Source organism: Nyctereutes procyonoides, unplaced genomic scaffold (assembly GCF_905146905.1).
Source record: "Nyctereutes procyonoides isolate TBG_1078 unplaced genomic scaffold, NYPRO_anot_genome, whole genome shotgun sequence".
Lineage (NCBI taxonomy): Eukaryota > Metazoa > Chordata > Mammalia > Carnivora > Canidae > Nyctereutes > Nyctereutes procyonoides.
The window spans coordinates 46,405,049-46,424,195 of NW_026575135.1; the positions used below are offsets into that span (position 1 = coordinate 46,405,049).

A 19,147-nucleotide genomic window follows, 5' to 3' on the forward strand; every position below is an offset into this window, starting at 1 on the left:
ACTCAACACCAAAGAAACAAACAATCCAATCATGAAATGGGCAAAAGACATGAAGAGAAATCTCACAGAGGAAGACATAGACATGGCCAACATGCACATGAGAAAATGCTCTGCATCACTTGCCATCAGGGAAATACAAATCAAAACCACAATGAGATACCACCTCACACCAGTGAGAATGGGGAAAATTAACAAGGCAGGAAACAACAAATGTTGGAGAGGATGCGGAGAAAAGGGAACCCTCTTACACTGTTGGTGGGAATGTGAAATGGTGCAGCCACTCTGGAAAACTGTGTGGAGGTTCCTCAAAGAGTTAAAAATAGACCTGCCCTACGACCCAGCAATTGCACTGTTAGGGATTTACCCCAAAGATGCAGATGCAATGAAACGCCGGGACACCTGCACCCCGATGTTTCTAGCAGCCATGTCCACAATAGCCAAACTGTGGAAGGAGCCTCGGTGTCCATCGAAAGATGAATGGATAAAGAAGATGTGGTTTATGTATACAATGGAATATTCCTCAGCCATTAGAAACGACAAATACCCACCATTTGCTTCAACGTGGATGGAACTGGAGGGTATTATGCTGAGTTAAGTAAGTCAATCGGAGAAGGACAACAGTGTATGTTCTCATTCATTTGGGGAATATGAATAATAGTGAAAGGGAATATAAGGGAAGGGAGAAGAAATGTGTGGGAAATACCAGAAAGGGACACAGAACATATAGACTCCTAACTCTGGGAAATGAACTAGGGGTGGTGGAAGGGGAGGAGGGCGGGGGGTGGGGGTGAAGTGGGTGACGGGCACTGAGGGGGACACTTGACGGGATGAGCACTGGGTGTTATTCTGTATGTTGGTAAATGGAACACCAATAAAAAATAAATTTATTAAAAAAAAAGAAAAAAAAGAAAAAAAAGAATTAGATACCAGTTTTTATGTAAAGGTTTTTATGTTATATTTTAAACATAATTCTTTTCTTATATATACCCTCTCTGCTCTACCACAAACAACACTGTTTTGCTGGTAAGTATAGAAAATCTTCCAGAAAAGAACAGGCTGAGAGCCTGGAAATCCTTGCTGATTCTGTAATTACTGGATCTGCCACTAACCAGAATGGTCTCTATAGTTTCAGATCATTTGAATATCAAAGAGTCACTTCACTGTCCTTTGAGAAGAGCAACTTAGCAGTGACTCTTAGCTCCTAGCTACACATAAATTCCCAGAGGTCCTGGATCAATATTTTTCCCCTTTGCTGTATTTCTTTTAGGGAGTCAAATTCCAGCTTCAATAGAGAAATGTTCATTTACCAGCAGAAGACACTGTTTGCTGTTTTAGAGATACAACTTCTCAGATGTTCTAATCTAGTTATGTTCCTGACTGACATACACCTACTTGTATATGAGAAATGCAAGAGGAGTCTAGTGGTCAAGGTAGAAAAATTCACAAAAGAAGCTGGATTTGGAGTTGTGTACTCCCAATGAGCATTAATCCCACAGTTCATCATTTTCTAATAATGATGTTCATTCACTTCCAACTGTACCAGACACAGAGGCAAAAGGCAGAAGTAACATTCACGAGTCCCATAATATAAATACACTTGACCCATGCACAACTTGAGGGTTAGGGTGGCCAAATCCCCATGCAATTGAAAATCCACATATAACTTTGAACTTCCCCAAAACTTAACTACTAATAATAGCCTACTGTTGACTAGAAGCCTTACCAATAACATAAACAACCAATCTTTGTATATTATATGCATTATATACTGTATTCTTACAATAAGATAAGAAAATTTTATTAAGAAAATCATAGGGAAGAGGAAATACATTTACAGTACTGTACTGTATTTATTGGAAAAAGCTCACCGAAAAGTGGACCTGCACAATTCAAACCTGTGTTGCTTAAGGGTCAAATATAATTTACTCCCGGACACAGGATATTCCCCCTTGTTAGTATGGAAACTTGCAAAAATATTTAGACATCACTAAAATTCTGATTTTTTTCTTTTCAATTCTCAAAAATCCTCAGAGGATTCTTTACTATGTCCTTAACATATTAAAATACAGAGCTTATGACTGCAAAAAAGTACAATCACCCCAATGTTTCAGCAAGACATTTAACCTTAAACTCTTGAGATGACTTTGTTAAACCAATTCATTTAAAAATTTTGTAAGCTATACTGACTGAAACCAGAAGTGCTCTCCATGGAGAAACGCTGGGCCAATTTATGATGGCTTGCATCAAAATAAGGAAACTGGAAAAAAAAAAAAAACAAAATAAGGAAACTGGAGAAAGTAGTTTTCCTTATGTGTTAGTATAATCCATTCCTTTCCAAAAAGCTACACTAAACACAGCCGATGATGAAGGGTAATTAAAATTCAAAAGTAATGTATGGTAAGCAGTAATTACCTTATACAGAATTGTCCTTTATTTTGACACTAAGAGGAAAATGGTTTGTGCTGAGCACAATAAAGTAGGAGAAAGAAGAAATGAACATGATGATATATGGAAATAAACATGAATATGTTTCACTACTTCTATTACTAGATACAGAATTTCACCTTTGGCTGGTGTTACAGAAATTGCTACAATCACTGATCCCTACACTGATGATCTTTTTTCCTAACTAAACATAGGGTATAAAAGTAGACAGCAAAAAAGAAAAAAATCTGCTACAGATGTCTACTCTGCTGACTGTATTCAAACCAAACAAGAAGCGTGAACCCAAGGTTCATATTACTCCATTGAGAGCATCATCACAAGCACATGACGTTAACAATTTGCACGAGTAAAGGACAATACTTTGAAGAAAGGCTTTTTTATAGAAAACCTATTTCAATCGATCTTTTTAGAGAAAAGAAAAATAAGCGCACCCCCCCCCCCCCCGCTGGATGTGTTATGAGATGCTTGCAAGGAAGAAACAGTGAGTCAGTGGTCTGATTTTTAACTGAAAGCAACAAAAAGACATTTTTGGAAAAAGAGAAAGAGAAGTAAAAAGGGTAGCCAGGTAAAACAAACAGATAAGTACTATGTCCAGGAATAGTAACTGGTTGTATATGAAACTACTTCACATCAAGCCATGTCAGTAAAATCTAATTAAGGAGAAAGGATGTTTCACCACAAACCAGGCATAACAGGATATGGAGGGCACTGCACATGGTTTCTTATTCAAGATGGTGTTAAAAATATTGAAGGACTCAAGTTAAAAATAAAGACAATGCAAAGAAACCTACCGCATGGTAACTCTGTGATCTGACACCTTTAGAGAAGTGGTTCTCAACTTCCTCTAGAGTATCTTAAGGCAAATAAATGTCAGAAAAGACCAATTTTATCCCATCGTATAAAATGGGAAAACTTTGACTAGGAACATAGCCAGCTTATATGAAGCACGAATTTACCCTTAAAATCCAAATTCCTTTTGTATGTAAACTGTTTATTACTTATGATTTCCTGATGTATATCTTTACAATTTGGTCAAATTTCTTCTCTACCAAGCAGTTTTTAGACAAGTCTGTTATAACAAACAGAATAAATGCTGCATACCACATAGTATACACAGAATAAACACTGCAAAACATCACAAACTCACCTTCATCACTTATTGCCTGCTGCTTCACCAGAGTCAGTGGGGATCTTGCTGGAGGCTTACTAAGAGGATGGCGCCAACTTTTAGCAGTTTTGGTTTCTCCTTCTATTCTCTGGTCACAGAACAAGAATGGAAAAGAAACACTCACAGTTAAACATTTGTTATGAATGAAAAACTATGGTTCACAATGATTTATGACAATTTAATCATAAAGAATTCTTATACTTATTTATGTGCTGGGGAATTAGTTCTTTATTTAAAAAACAAACAAACAAACAAAACCTATAAGTCAAAAGAAACAGGAACCCATCCTATTAGTTATTTTTCCAAGAGATCAATTAACTGTCCTTCCACTGCATATTAAACTACTATATATGGTATAGGGTAGGCTTATCAAACTTGCAATGAACCCAGCAGTTACCAAGTTTTCAAAAGTTTTTCCAAACTAAACTATACTTAGAATTATATAATCATAACAACATAGAACTATGGCATTTGGTCACCTTGTACTGGCCACAGTGTGAAAATCTGGCAGATTATTTTGCTTTCTATCTTTACCCAGAAAGCAATACTGCCAAAGTGAGCCTGTATACTTCCTTCCACTGAGAAATGAATGACCACTTCTCTGAGGATCAAGTAAGAAATGTAAAGTTTTTTTTTTAATATGGTACATTACTGTCATCTTGAAACCACTTAAATTTTACATAAAATTTTTTGTCTGGTCTCTCCAAACTATATTTTCCTTCCAAGGGTATATGAAAAACCACATATACCCTGACATCTTCAGATAACATCTACTTATAAGCTCTCTTGCCCATGCAATCAGAAACAGAGAGAGAAAAAGAGATGGAGGGAGGGAGATGCTCAGAGAAAGAGTCTGAAACTAATGGATCTGCATCAATAATTGACTAGGGAAAAAAGGAGTCTCAGAAATGTCCCTGGTAAGCTGAAAAAGCAGTGGCTAGAAGTAGAAAAACTACACCAGCTTTGGACACCAAAACAGGATTATGAGAAAATGTGTGACAACATTCTCATCAAAGCTGGGATTAAGGAAAGGATGTCAAAGAACACAGAATGAGGGGCACCTGGGTGGCTCAGTCAGTTCAATGTCTGACTCTTGATTTCTGCTCAGGTCATGACCTCAGAGTCATGAGATCAAGCCCCGTATTAGGCTCTGTACTGGGCATGGAGATTCCTTCTCTCTCTCATTCTCTTTCTCTCTCTCCCCCCACCATCTCTTCCCAGGCCCCCTCCTCTTAAAAAAGAAAAAAGTAATACTGGATGAGATTTATCTGTGGTTCATACTAGCTAAAATAATTTTTTTAAGATTTTATTTATTTATTTGAGGGAGAGAGACAGAGATAGCAACAGAGATAGTGAGAGAAAGCATAAGCAGAGAACAGAGGGAGAAGCACACTCCCTGCTGAGCAGGGAGTCCCTGTGGGGCTCAACCCCAGGACCCCAGGATCAGACCTGAGCCAAAGGCAGACGCTCAACCACTGAGCCACCAACGCCCTCTAGTTAAAAATTAATATGAAATATTTATCAAGTCCTCACTATATGCCACATTGTTCCTTAGAACTGAGCTACAGCAGGAAAAACTATCCCAGGTCTCAGCTTTCAAGGAATGTGCATTACAAAAGAGGAAGGCATAGACAATAAACAATAAGAAGTATGTTTACTAGGTATTATTAAGAAATATGCAGTAGGGGTGCCTGGGTAGCACTATCCATTGAACCTCTGACTCTTGGTTTCAGCTCAGGTCTGATCTCAGGGTTGTGAAATGGAGCCCTGCTTTGGGCTCTGCACTCAGTGTGAAATCTGCTAGATCCCCTCTCCCTCTCCTTCTGCCCCTGCCACTCATGTGTGCAAACACAAGTTCTCTCTCTCTCTCTCTCTCAAATAAATCAAGAAAGAAAGAAAGAAAGAAAGAAAGAAAGAAAGAAAGAAAGAAGAAAGAAAGAAAGAAAGAAAAGAAAAGAAAAGAAAAGAAAAGAAAGAAAAGAAAAGAAAGAAAGATGCAATAAAGAAAAAAGGGTTGAACAAAAGAATGGAAAGAGATGGGAGGGAGCTATTTTACACGGGGTCATCAGAGAAGACCTTTTTGACAAGGAGACATTTGAGTCTCGAGTGCACTGAGGGAGCTGTCTGGGCTCAGAGAAGGATTTAGGGCAACAGGAACAGCATGTAAGGTGTGAACATATTCAGTGTATTGCAGGAAGAACATGGAGCCCAGTCATAGACAGACACTGTTCAAAAAATAGTATTTCTTGGGAAGTCTGACTAAAGTGTTATACGCATAGACACAGCATTACATTTCATACTAAGAAACACTGGTCAAAACCACATGAGAACAAAGTGGGTCTGTACTGCTCTGAAGGGCTGCCTGACAGCACAGTGTGAGAAGAGAGTATCACACAGCTGATTCTGCGAAGGAGCAAACCAAGTCACTTGGGCCTCCATAGTAGCTGGGAGCGTTTGCTCAGTGAAATGATAAGGTTGTAATAACCTGGTAGCTCAGCGGTTAAGCGCATCTGCCTTCGGCTTAGGGCATGATCCTGGAGTCCCAGGATTGAGTCTCTCATCAGGCTTCCTGCATGGAGCCTGCTTCTCCCTCTGCCCATGTCTCTGCCTCTCTCTCTGTGTCTCTCATGAATAAATGACTAAAAATCTTAAAAAAAAAAAAAAAAAAAAAAAAGGTTAGGATGAAAGTTAAAGGCACTGAGGGTAGAATCACCACCACACCAACACTGAAAACAAGGAAAGAGAAAAGTTACTTTGGGTTCCATTCTAATTTAAAGAATGTGAGTAAATGTAATTTAAACAGGCATTTGACTCATTCACCCTTCCACAAAGAACCCCAGTATCTGCTTAGCTGCACTTAATCCCCACGTGAAATTAAGTTGTAAATTTTGCTTATTATTATGTGAATACTATTTTCAAATTTCCCTTAGCAACCATTTCAAATAAATTAGATCATATTTTATTTTTCTATTTCTCTTATGTTTTTGATAAATATTTAATAGTTCAGTAGGATACACAATTATGCATAAAATGGTAAAAGTTATTGGGTCAAATTAGCAAATTATCTATATTTTATTTGATATTTTAAAACTAGTATGACTATCCCCAGATTTCTTCATCTAATCTCCCTTGCAACTCAAACATGTGACAATGCCTGTGGTGAGATGAAATGTGCAAGAAATGGGTCTGTCCAGTGACCAGCTCAATTTGTCAGCTCCAACAACTGATACTCTTCTTACTTGTGTCGTCAAATTCTCTCATCCAGTTGTATAGGTCAACACAGGGCCATGAATTCTGACACTACTACACACAATCGGAGCTTGCCTGGTCCATTCACAATCTTACGATTAAAGCAAAAGTTTATACTGAAAGCATATAATAGAGGGACGCCTGGGTGGCTCAATGGTTGAGCGTCTGCCTTCAGCTCAGGTCATGATCCCAGATCCTGAGATCCTGTATCGGGATCCCTATGAGGAGCCTGCTTCTCTCTCTGCGTCTCTCATGAATAAATAAATAAAATCTTTAAAATATATATATATATATATATATAAATGAAAGCATATAAATGAACAAGAACATATGAGAACAGGGAGGCCCTCTGTAAAGAGTTGGAATGGGGTGCCTGGCAATCAAGAGAGGTCTTGAGTTTTCTGAGAGGCAAAACGCTTGTTTCTGGCAGCAGGTGGGACCAGAAAGGTCAACCTGATCCTAGAATCAGAGCCCAAGAGGAGACAAGGGAAAGCAAAACCAGGTGAGTTAAACTAGAGCCTGTGGGAAGCCTGCAACCCAGATGTCTAAGTGATGGCAGGAGGCAGTCAGAGCTGCATGTGAATCATTTCCAGTATGGTTAATATTACAGGTAAGAGAATCATTCTATAATCAATGTCAGTATGTCAGTATCCCTGTGATATCCTACTACAGTTTTCCAAAAGGTACCACTGGGGGGAAATGGGGACACCAGATCTTTCTGTATTATCTCTTACAACTGCATATGAATCTATAATTATAACAAAACTAAAAGACAACCTACAGAATGGAAGAAGATATTTGCAAATTACCTATCAGATAAAGGGCTAGTTTCCAAGATCTATAAAGAACTACTTAAACTCAACACCAAAGAAACAAACAATCCAATCATGAAATGGGCAAAAGACATGAAGAGAAATCTCACAGAGGAAGACATAGACATGGCAAACACACACATGAGAAAATGCTCTGCAGCACTTGCCATCAGGGAAATACAAATCAAAACCACAATGAGATACCACCTCACACCAGTGAGAATGGGGAAAATTAACAAGGCAGGAAACCACAAGTGTTAGAGAGGATGCGGAGAAAAGGGAGCCCTCTTACACTGTTGTTGGGAATGTGAAATGGTGCAGCCACTCTGGAAAACTGTGTGGAGGTTCCTCAAAGAGTTAAAAATAGACCTGCCCTACGACCCAGCAATTGCACTGCTGGAGATTTACCCCAAAGATGCAGATGCAATGAAACGCCGGGACACCTGCACCCCGACACGTTTATAGCAGCAATGGCCACAATAGCCAAACTGTGGAAGGAGCCTCGGTGTCCATCGAAAGATGAATGAATAAAGAAGATGTGGTTTATGTATACAATGGAATATTACTCAGCCATTAGAAACGACAAATACCCACCATTTGCTTCAATGTGGATGGAACTGGAGGGTATTATGCTGAGTGAAATAAGTCAGTTGGAGAAGGACAAACATTATATGGTCTCATTCATTTGGGGAATATAAATAATAGTGAAAGGGAATAGAAGGGAAGGGAGAAGAAATGTGTGGGAAATATCAGAAAGGGAGATAGAACATGAAGACTCCTAACTCTGGGAAACAAACTAGGGGTGGTGGAAGGGGAGGAGGGCGGGGGATGGGGGAGAATGGGAGGGGGGCACTTGACGGGATGAGCACTGGGTGTTATTCTGTATGTTGGCAAATTGAACACCAATAAAAAATAAATTTATAAAAAATTTTAAAAAAAGAAAGTAATCAAAAATAAGAAATATATAAGTATGTACATGACAATTAAAATTAAGAAACAAAAATAAAAAACCAAAGTTCAGTTTTAGGAAAAGGTAAAGAGAACAAAAATTAAACTACAGCATGTAGCCAAAAATTCCATACTACCTGAATTATCACCATGTGAGCCCAAAGTCACAAAAGGCTTACCTCCCAGTCATCAAAAGAAGTATGACTCAGACCTGTTAATGTGAAAGGTTATTTCTACCCTATAGCAAGATTTCAATGCACAGCATGGTCTTCCAGAAAGTACTCTCACCGCACAATAAATATAGTAAAAACAGACATTGCCACATACTCCAGGGAGTTCGAGGCCATTTCTCTCCCCACTGGAGATCGCTGGGATTTCCCCAAGTTCAAGGCCACTCCTGCGGCTCTCCACATCACTCTCTTCTCCCTCTGTCAACACACTGTTAGTTTCTGCAACTGAGGAGCACGACTCAGGTGACTTTGGCCATGGAAGCTTGGGTGGGTCTGGTTCCTTAGATGTCACATGGCCACTAGATAGGGAATCACCAGTTTCACTGAGATGTGAAGGTAGGCTTATACCACAGGCTTGGTTATCCTTAGTTTCTATTTCTTCTGTTATAGATGTGCTTAAGCAACTGTTTCCTGAGGAGTGAAACAAAAGGCTGTTAACAAATCTTACATTGCATGATTACTCAATTAGAAATCTCAATTAAATTTCTATCTTTCAACTTATTCTCTAAACTCCCACAGACACGAGTGGGAAAGTCACCATGGCACCACGGAGCCTTCATAGTTATTACCGTGAGATCTCAGAGTTTGGTAAAGAATATACTTACCAACAAAATGAGATTAAAAAGGGATTATGCTTTGACCAATGTCAAAAGCCAATGCAATAGTGATAATTACCCAAAGCAACAGCAATTTGAAATCTAAAAATAGGGATTATATTCCAATACATGATGCTAAGAGCTTCTACTAATGAAACATTCGGCTCAGAGAACATATGGAAAGAACATATACAAGGGTGTGCAGATCCCAGTAAGAAGTATGTCCCACACTAAGCCTGCATCATAGGCTGATGGAATATAAAAGGAAAAAGGAAATGACACAGCGAGCACGTGCCCTCACTGCCATCTCTGGGCACCCTTCCCCCCTCCCTTACAAACAGTTGTGGGCATCATCTCACCTACCGTACACTAGCTCTGGTGCTGAACACAGCCCAGTTCTGTGCCTAAGTCTCCTGCCAGGTCTCAAACCCTGGAGGTCAAATACAAGGAACCATGTGGCAAAAGAACTAATAAAACTGGGTTCCCCTGGCCTAAATTACCCAGTAATCCATCAAGTATCTAATTAAATCCAGTGTGATTAAAGACTACGGTAAGGGTCTATTTTAAAAAAATCTAGAAGGGCCTGGGAGGCTCAGTCAGTTGAGCATCTACCTTCAGCTTAGGTCATGATCCTGGAGTCCTGGGATCCAGCCCCACATCGGGCTCCCTGCTTGCAGACTCCCTGAGCTTCTCCCTCTCTCTCTGCCCCCACTCATGCTCTCTCTCTCACTCTATGTATCTTAAGTAAATAAAATCTTTTTTAAAAAATCCATATATATAGCACAACTGTGTTCTCTGCACTGCTTGCTACTTCTTTCTCTACCTTCTCCACCTTGCAATTTTCTATTAATTCATCACAAATTAATTCAGGTGTCACCTAGTCCAGCAAACCTTGCCAGGCCAGCCTCTGGTCTTCCTGTAGTCTTTCCTTGGTATAACAGCAATACCCTAGGACATACATCTCTATTATGGTACTTATCACACTGGATTGTAATTGCATGTTTGTCTAGCTCTCCAATACAGTATGAACTGACTAAAAAGAAAGTCTATTATTTAAACTATTTAAACACAGATGGTTGAAGGGCAAAAAGTAGTGAAAACGGAGACACGAGAGAATCAAAACAGGACTATGATAAGGACTTTTTCTTTTACTCTAAGAATAAGAGTGAAAAGAAAGTAGGGACAAGACCTACCCTACATCTTTTAAAAGGATCACTCCTACTGCCCTATGGAGAAGTGACAAGCATGAGTAGAGGGTAGACACCGGAAGAACAGAAAAGAAGCAGTTTCTGCAACAGTCCAGTCAAGAGATAATGGAACTTTGAACAAGGAAGGAATAAGGGGTGGATGGTCAGATGTGGGGGAGTCCCACAGTTGAAAGATAGACTAGATGAGCAGGATGAGAAATTATCAATTAGCTCAATTAGTAAAAGAACAAAAATTCCAACAAATATTAAAGAGGTAAAGCATTACAGTAGTTTCAGAAAAATCTACTATAAAAGGGAAGAAAGCAAAGTAGTTGAGACTGAAAGTGATGACTTTAGAGAAATGGCCAGGGGACCATACACACCATTTCAAAAACTGAATGATTCTTGTTATTCTTTTTTAAAATCTTAATATTTATTTTCTTCTTAAAATTAAGTTGAAAGCTAAAAACCTGCAAAGAATTATCTATAATTGGTTTTTACTATTCCATGTGAATTTAAGAGAAACTTTCCAAGAATGTATTGTGCATTATAAATTCAGTTGCACCCCCCTCAAAATTTTTTTTCATTTTAGCATTTTTTAATTAAATCAAGTAGGCACTGCTGGCTGTCTCATCATTCCATCACACATAGCAGTGATCCAATATTCACTTGGCCTTCTATTACTTCATAGCATTAGATGCTTTACTGATTAAGCTATGTAGAAAGGTAAGATACCTATCCTAGAACACAGATTTAAGGCATCAGATCATCAGCCATCTCAATACTTAAATGTGAAACCTAACATTCAGTTTCTCACCTGGGAGTATGATATTATCTGATGAATTCTGATCTGGCTGCTTCCTGCTAGGAGAAGCTTCTTCTTCTGAAGGTGCTTCTGTGTTCCCCATCCTCACTGCTTTTTCTGGTTTTTCACTGACCTTGAGATCATCTGGGTCTGTGTCAGGGGAGAGGCTCTGTGCCGCCTCAACTGCAGGTGACACCTCTTCATCCTCCTCATTCTTAAGTCTCTTAGAATGAGAACCAGTGCACTGGAAACTATTAACACAGTTTTAAGAGAAACTGTGGTGAGAGCAGAATGCTTGCAGTGGACAAGATAAAACACATACCAATACAAATGCTATTTTCATTTACTAAAAGAAGGGAAAAAACTGATAGCTTTTTAAGCATTATGCAAAAATAATCTTCATAAATAATAATTTTAGAATTGAAAACTTAGTGGTTTTAATAACAATTCACTAAAAACGAAAATTAAAACAACCGTAAATAATTGATTATTAAACATTATTGGGGAAATATCATTGCTAAAATTGCAATAACAATATTAAAATCAGTTTGAAAATAAAGGGAAAATAATGACATGGGGGATAATAAAGTCATTAAATAGTTTTAGGTAATAAAGAAAGGAAAAGGAAAAGAGGAGATCTCTATAAGCTGTTATTAAAATCTCAATAGATTATTTACATCCTAAGGTGAACTAGTGGCCATACACTTTCCTGAGTTTCATATAATTCTGAAGTACACATGAAAATCATTAAAATTAAATGCCAAATCATCATTAGCCAAAGAAATTAAGAGAGAAAGCAGGTTAACTATATGTATTTAGCATCTTATATCTACTTCTTATTTTCAGGGTGGACACCATTTTAATTTTTTTCTTCTCAGTATTTTCCAGAAAGTCACTTGATGGCTTTGTTGTCGATGCCTTTTGCATAAGACACATTTCAAACACTATCATTTAAAAAGAATTACAGGGATCCCTGGGTGGCGCAGCGGTTTGGCGCCTGCCTTTGGCCCAGGGCGCGATCCTGGAGACCCGGGATCGAATCCCACGTCGGGCTCCCGGTGCATGGAGCCTGCTTCTCCCTCTGCCTGTGTCTCTGCCTCTCTCTCTCTCTGTGTGTGTGACTATCATAAATAAATAAAAATTTAAAAAAAAAAAAAAAGAATTACAACTCAAATCTAAGCAACATGCATTTCCATGTCCACACACATGCCTCACTAGGCACTACAGGAAGTCAGGGAGGGCAGGGTTTTGAAATGAAGGGGTAGCCAAGGATAACCTATAAATTAGCTTTCCCTGCTACTGGCAGTACTGATACCATCATCACCATTATCACTTTTACTGAAAACCCATGCATTGGCCATGCTGGAAATCTTCACATTATAAATAGCACAGTACATGTCAAATAAGATGCCTGGGACACCTGGATGGCTCAGTGGTTGAGCATCTGCCTTTGGCTCAGGTCATGATCCCAGGATGGAGTCCCATATTAGGTTCCCCACAGGGAGCCTGCTTCTCCCTCTGCCTATGTTTCTGCCTCTCTCTCTCTCTCTCTCTCTCTCTCTCTCTCTCTCTCTGTGTGTGTGTGTGTGTGTCTCATGAATAAATAAATAAAATCTTTTAAAAAATAAAATAAAATACGATGGCTGATATCTCTTTGACATTTCGGTGAATCATTCACTTCATTGGATTTCCTGGATAGAGTATTATTTAATGGAGAGCAGCAATGCCAAGCCACAAGGCTGAGCATAATCAATGAGTGCCCCTTACCATGATGATTGCTTTCTAACTGGATGAGCAAAGTCCATTGATTATTTTAACCTACTAAAAGGCATTTCAAATCTGCTCAATGTCATAGATCTGTTCTTTATCAACCTAAAGGACCACGGTAGTTAGTAACTAGGAGACCAGTTCATTCACCTAATTAAAGTATTGTGTTTTCTGTCCATTAAAGAACAAGTCTCAAGATGTTCTACTGGTTTTTCTTCTGAACTCAGATTGACTACTGCCTTCTCCCACTGGGTAGCCTTTCTGGCTTTGATTCTCTAAATCAGTATTTCCCAAACTTTTTTTAATACAACCAACCCATTATATGTTATACATTTTAGAGAGTGACATGACACACTCATACATACATGCTCACATATCAGGAATTAATACCCTTACCACAGAGAAGGACTAAAATACTTTTTATTCCATTTTGCTTCCTAAATTAAAAATGCTGTTCCTAACCTACTAAATTGACTTGAAAACTAACAGTTTTAAAATCACTGCTGTAAACTGTAAGGTAAAATAAGAACACTTGAGTTTTAGTTCTGCTACTAATTCTGTGCCTCAGGTATATCTCTTAGAAAATGCAGAAATCTGACTCCATGTTCTTAAGTTTCCTCCACTCACTACCATTCTTAAATAGCATAAAATAAACATTAAATAAGAAAATAAGCATCAGAAGTGTGGGCAAAGATTTAAAATTAGTTATTTATTTAATGGCAAAAAAAAAAAAAAAAAAAAAAACCTAGAAAGGAGCTATAGACCTATATATGGGGAATTAAATACATGCAGTCATTAAGTGTCATGCAGTAACAAATCATTTAATTACATGAAAAACACTCATAAAACTGGTCATCAAAGGGTTAACAGAGCATGGCCCCAATTTTGGAAACATATATTCTACAATATAGTAAATACATATGTAAACAATATCTACCAAATGTTAACACTGGTTATCTCTGGATTGTGACGTTATGCATGATTTGGGATTCCTTCACTATTCTTTTCCTTACTTTACAAATATTCTCCAATGCCAAATATTACTTTTACAATCTGAAAGAAAAACAATGAGTAATATTGGCAAATAAAAGTATATTATAAACCTAGAAAATATAAGAGCCTAAAAAGGTTGCCTAAGGACCTGAGCAACAGAACACACACTCCATTCAATGGGTTTTAAAATAGCAAGATGCCCAAAGATGACCTAAAAGCTTTTGAAATGGCCCTGGACACAAAAATGGAATACAGAATAAAGTTCACATGGACAGGGGATCCCTGGGTGGCTCAGCAGTTTAGCATCTGCCTTCAGCCCAGGGCGTGATCCTGGAGTCCCAGGATCAAGTCCTACATTGGGTTCCCTGCATGGAGCCTGCTTCTCTCTCTGCCTGTGTGTCTGCCTCTCTCTCTCTCTCTCTCTCTCTCTCTCTCTCTTTCTCTTTCTCTCTCTCTCTCTCTGTCTCTCAAGAACAAATAAATAAAATCTTAAAAAAAAAGTTCACACGGACAACCATGTCAAATATCACGTGCTCTGCTTCACATCTTGTTAAAGAATAAAACAATATGTATAAAATGTAGCAAAATATAGGCATCCCAATGAGTAAAATATCTCAAATGTTTGACAAATGAGGAAGAAAACAACTAAAGTCAGAAAATCAGTAGCAAAATGAGAAAGTTTGACATCAAGTTACTGAAGTTTATAAAAATATGGAGATGAATAGAACACAGTAATACAACCTTACTGTACATTAGTGTAAGGGGTGTAGGAGGCTCCAGGACTCTTTCTATTTGCCACACGTACAGCATGTCAGGAATATTCTCAAGCACATTATACACCCCTTCCTATATTTTATTTATTATACTTCTTAAGAATTATACATACTTTGCCTCAAATTTTCAATAAGATATTAAGTAAATTTATGATGAAAAAACGGGAAAAAGCAAATAAATAGTTTTTGAGACCATCACATTCAATGACCCATTTTCATTGAGTAGGTACAATAAGTGCAATGGGGTGGGAAAGAAATCATTACCTCCTGGATGCTTTTCTTACTTTCCTCCTCCTCTGTAGCCATGCTTTCACTTCAGGTGTGGATTCTGGAGTAGGCTTTGTATGATCAATGGTATATATATCCTTTCCTTGCTTCCAAAGCTGGTATCTGTCTGGCTGAAATTTCCTCACAAAGATATCCATTGAAATTTTCACCATGTCTTTCCTGCAGGTGCACTGAAAAGCAAAACAGGGTTGGAGTGCTTAAACATTGTACCAACTACATAAAGTCATATTGAGTCATGCTTTGTACGTACCATACATGAATACTCACTACATACCTGAGGATAATGTTTTATACTTTCAAATATGCAGTGAGTAATAAATTCAATTTTTTTCTGAATGGAGGTGACAATCTATACATTCATGTTTACAAATGATAAAATAAGATGACACATGCTGAGTGAAGTAAGTCAATCGGAGAAGGACAAACAGTGTATGTTCTCATTCATTTGGGGAATATAAATAACAGTGAAAGGGAATATAAGGGAAGGGAGAAGAAAGAGACTCCTAACTCGGGGAAACGAACTAGGGGGGGTGGAAGGGGAGGAGGGCGGGGGGTGGAGGTGAATGGGTGACAGGCACTGAGGGGGGCACTTGACAGGATGAGCACTGGGTGTTATTCTGTATGTTGGTAAATTGAACGCCAATAAAAAATTAATTTATTTAAAAAAATAAGATGACATAATGCATTGTACAGTTGATCAAGAACTTGTATCAAAAACAGCTAAAAGGAAAGAGCACATTTTTGAAAGCTGCCTGCAACAAAAGGATTGCCCTCTCATCGTATGTGTATCAATGCACTGAATGCTGGAAGGCCTATAAAGCTGAAAACCTAAGTTGCAATGAATAAAAGTAGCCAATGTATATTTGTTTAGAAAAATTCAACCAAAATATATTCTCACAAATTAACCAATAATTAGAGCAAATGACTGACTTCTCTTCTATGTCCTATCCATAAGACACCCACCATCCTCATTTTAAATATATAACTAAGAAGAAGGAATAGTGTTAAGGGGAGAAATTCAAAGAAAAGATTATTTTAAATCTACTCCAACTTTGATTATCATGAATCAGCAGTTCCATCTCATAAAACAAGTTTCCTTTAAGACTTAAACAGCTTAAATTAATGTTTAGGTTGACATTCCATGTAACAAGGCAGATATCATTTAAGACAATCCCTAACACACCTGGTGACAGACTGGTTGACTCAACAACAGCTTTGAAACAGTAAGTCTCTCAAATACTACTGGTGATAAAATTATCATCTCCATCCAAATTGATTTCAAAGCCTTAATAACCTCCAGACTGTACTATCTGTAGAGTTCAAATCTTGACAGGTAGAAATGCTTTAAAATTTCAGGAAACACCTTACACTCAACCTGACTAAAATAACTTCTTTAACTGCAAACATTCTGTTATCGATGATCCATGATTCTTCCATTCTCCTACATTCATAGTCAACATTTCCCAGTCCTTCCCTTCTCCTCCACTCCTAGAAATTCTGTCATCATCTACAATTAGTTCTTCCTTTAAAATGTCTCCTACGTTAGGTCCTTAGAGCTGTGTCCTTCCATCTTCACTTTCACACACTGAACCCTAGCATTAGAAAGCAAACTCATTTCTCTGCTTATAGCCACTCCTAGCACCAATTCTTTATAGCTGTCACTTTAATCCCCCTCAAATAAAACATATCATTTCTGAGTTCAATAAGCTGTAATCTATGTTGCTCTGCTTTTAGAGGACAATCTAGACTCCTGAGTACAGCATTCAAGGGATCCAAGATTTGACTCTGTCAGTGAGATTTCCAAGGTTCTCTCCCTTACATGCCAACATGAATACTCCTCTTCAACCCAAGGACCATATTCATTAGAGCCCAAATGCACTAGATGCTTCCTTAACTCAGTACTTCTGCTCCTACCACAATGCCTTCCTGCTCATTCTTCTGCTATTACAAAAAACAAAAAAAATTTCGTCCTAACCACTATAAATTGTACCAACTATTCCTCTGAATGCAGTACTGTTTACCTACAACTCTGTTTTCTATCATTAGTTAAGTATAGAGAGAGTTCTATAACATTTTGCTATAATTATCTTGGCCTGGAATGGAATGTGAGAAATTTTAGGATATTTTGGGTTAAGATGCAATCTTTCCACTGAAGGAATAAACAGAAGTTCAGATTCATCAGCAGAAACTTTCTTATTTTCTTTAAGTGTTACCAATATTTGCATTATGAAGAAAAGTAAGGGAGTGAACAACATAGACACAATTAAGTTTCTCTGGCGAGGGAGAATTTTTTTTTAAAGATTTTATTTATTGGGATCCCTGGGTGGCGCAGCGGTTTAGCGCCTGCCTTTGGCCCAGGGCGCGATCCTGGAGACCCGGGATCGAATCCCACGTCAGGCTCCCGGTGCATGGAGCCTGCTTCTCCCTCTGCCTGTGTCTCTGCCTCCCTCTCTCTCTCTCTCTCTCTCTGTGACTATCATAAATAAATAAAAAATAAAAAAATATATATAAAAAATAGTTTAAAAAAAAAAAGATTTTATTTATTTATTCATGAGAAACAGAGAAAAGAGAGGCAAAGACATAGGCAGAGGGAGAAGCAGGCTCCCCACAAGGAGCCTGATGCAGGACTCAATCCCAGACCCCGGGATCACACCCTAAACTGAAGGCAGAGGCTCAATCCCTGAGCCACTCGGGCGTCCCAGCAAGGGAGAATTTTGTCTTACACATCTTACTTCCCCTTCCCCTCTCCCAGAAGTCCTAGATTTTGTAAACATGCAACAAGACCTACCACTCAGCTGATTGCTTGACTCACTAAAAAAGGATTAAGTGTTATCTCCAAAATAAAGTATTCAGAAATAGTCAAAAATACCCAAAATAATGCAAGGAACAATATCAGAGTCGAAAATAGTAAAATTCAGCAGCACAGAGAAATCTATTCTTGTTAGTACTGACAAACAGTAACAATCATCTAAATCCTCAGGAGAGAATGCACTACATAAATTTATTAGTAGGAAAGTATGACCTTAACAGTCCCATGTAGAAATAAAGAAACTTGCAAGCTACATATTAATACAAAGAACAATAATAAGTAACAGATAATACTTTCCAAGCAAACTATTTGTGATATCAAGTCAAAATACTAATAAGAATGGCTATTTTTGCTACACATATTGGTTAAAAAATGCTAAGTCCAAATTTAAAGAGAATTGTCAGGAGTCTGTATGCATTGAATTCTTCCTTATTTCACCACCCGAAGACTTAAGAATCATGACTATTTGCTCTTGTCTCGCAAGAAGTCAAATTCACACTATTATTTATACTGAAAACCATCAGTCTAATTTAAAGATGACAATGCTTTAAAAATGCAACTTTCTAAGACAGAAAATACTAAGTTAGTTGTCTCAATTGTAGAACTGGAATTGTCACATAACCACAATAAATAAATGATAAAATAAGTTAATACTTAAAATACCCAAACTGAGGTGTTACTTAACATATTTCCTTTGTGACACACAGGATGGTTAATTAGTTATGAAAAAACTACTTTCATGTGCAAATGTCTGATAAGGAAGGCTTTGAAGGTGTGAAAAAATGTGTGAAACAATTCTGCTTTTCAGTCTATTTATATGAATTAAATAATTAGGAAGGAACTAAGAAAAGGATACCTTAGTAGCAACTTGATATGGCTGTTGTGGTTATTATGAGGGTGTTACAGGTTGAATTGTGACCCCTTCAAAAGGTATGGTGAAGTACTTACCACCCCAAGTATATCAGAATGTGATCCTATTTGGAAACAGAGTTAATGCAAAAGTAATGACTTAAGGTCATACTGGAATAGGGTGGGCCTACTGGATTAACCAATAGCACTGGTATCCTTATCAGAAAA

At 37.9% G+C, this 19,147-nt stretch overlaps 1 protein-coding gene across 8 annotated transcripts in view; it reads right to left on the minus strand.

Moving 5' to 3' along the window:
- Nucleotides 1-19,147, minus strand: part of KDM4C (lysine demethylase 4C) — a 428,768-nt gene that overhangs the window by 181,509 nt on the left and 228,112 nt on the right. For all 8 annotated transcript variants that reach the window (XM_055302072.1, XM_055302075.1, XM_055302073.1 and 5 more), the window contains 4 exons: nucleotides 15,238-15,431; nucleotides 11,453-11,691; nucleotides 8,950-9,263; nucleotides 3,593-3,701 (listed from right to left, as the gene is read on the minus strand). In XM_055302072.1, the coding sequence (XP_055158047.1) occupies nucleotides 3,593-3,701; nucleotides 8,950-9,263; nucleotides 11,453-11,691; nucleotides 15,238-15,431 (856 nt within the window). The remainder of the gene's footprint in view (nucleotides 1-3,592; nucleotides 3,702-8,949; nucleotides 9,264-11,452; nucleotides 11,692-15,237; nucleotides 15,432-19,147) is intronic.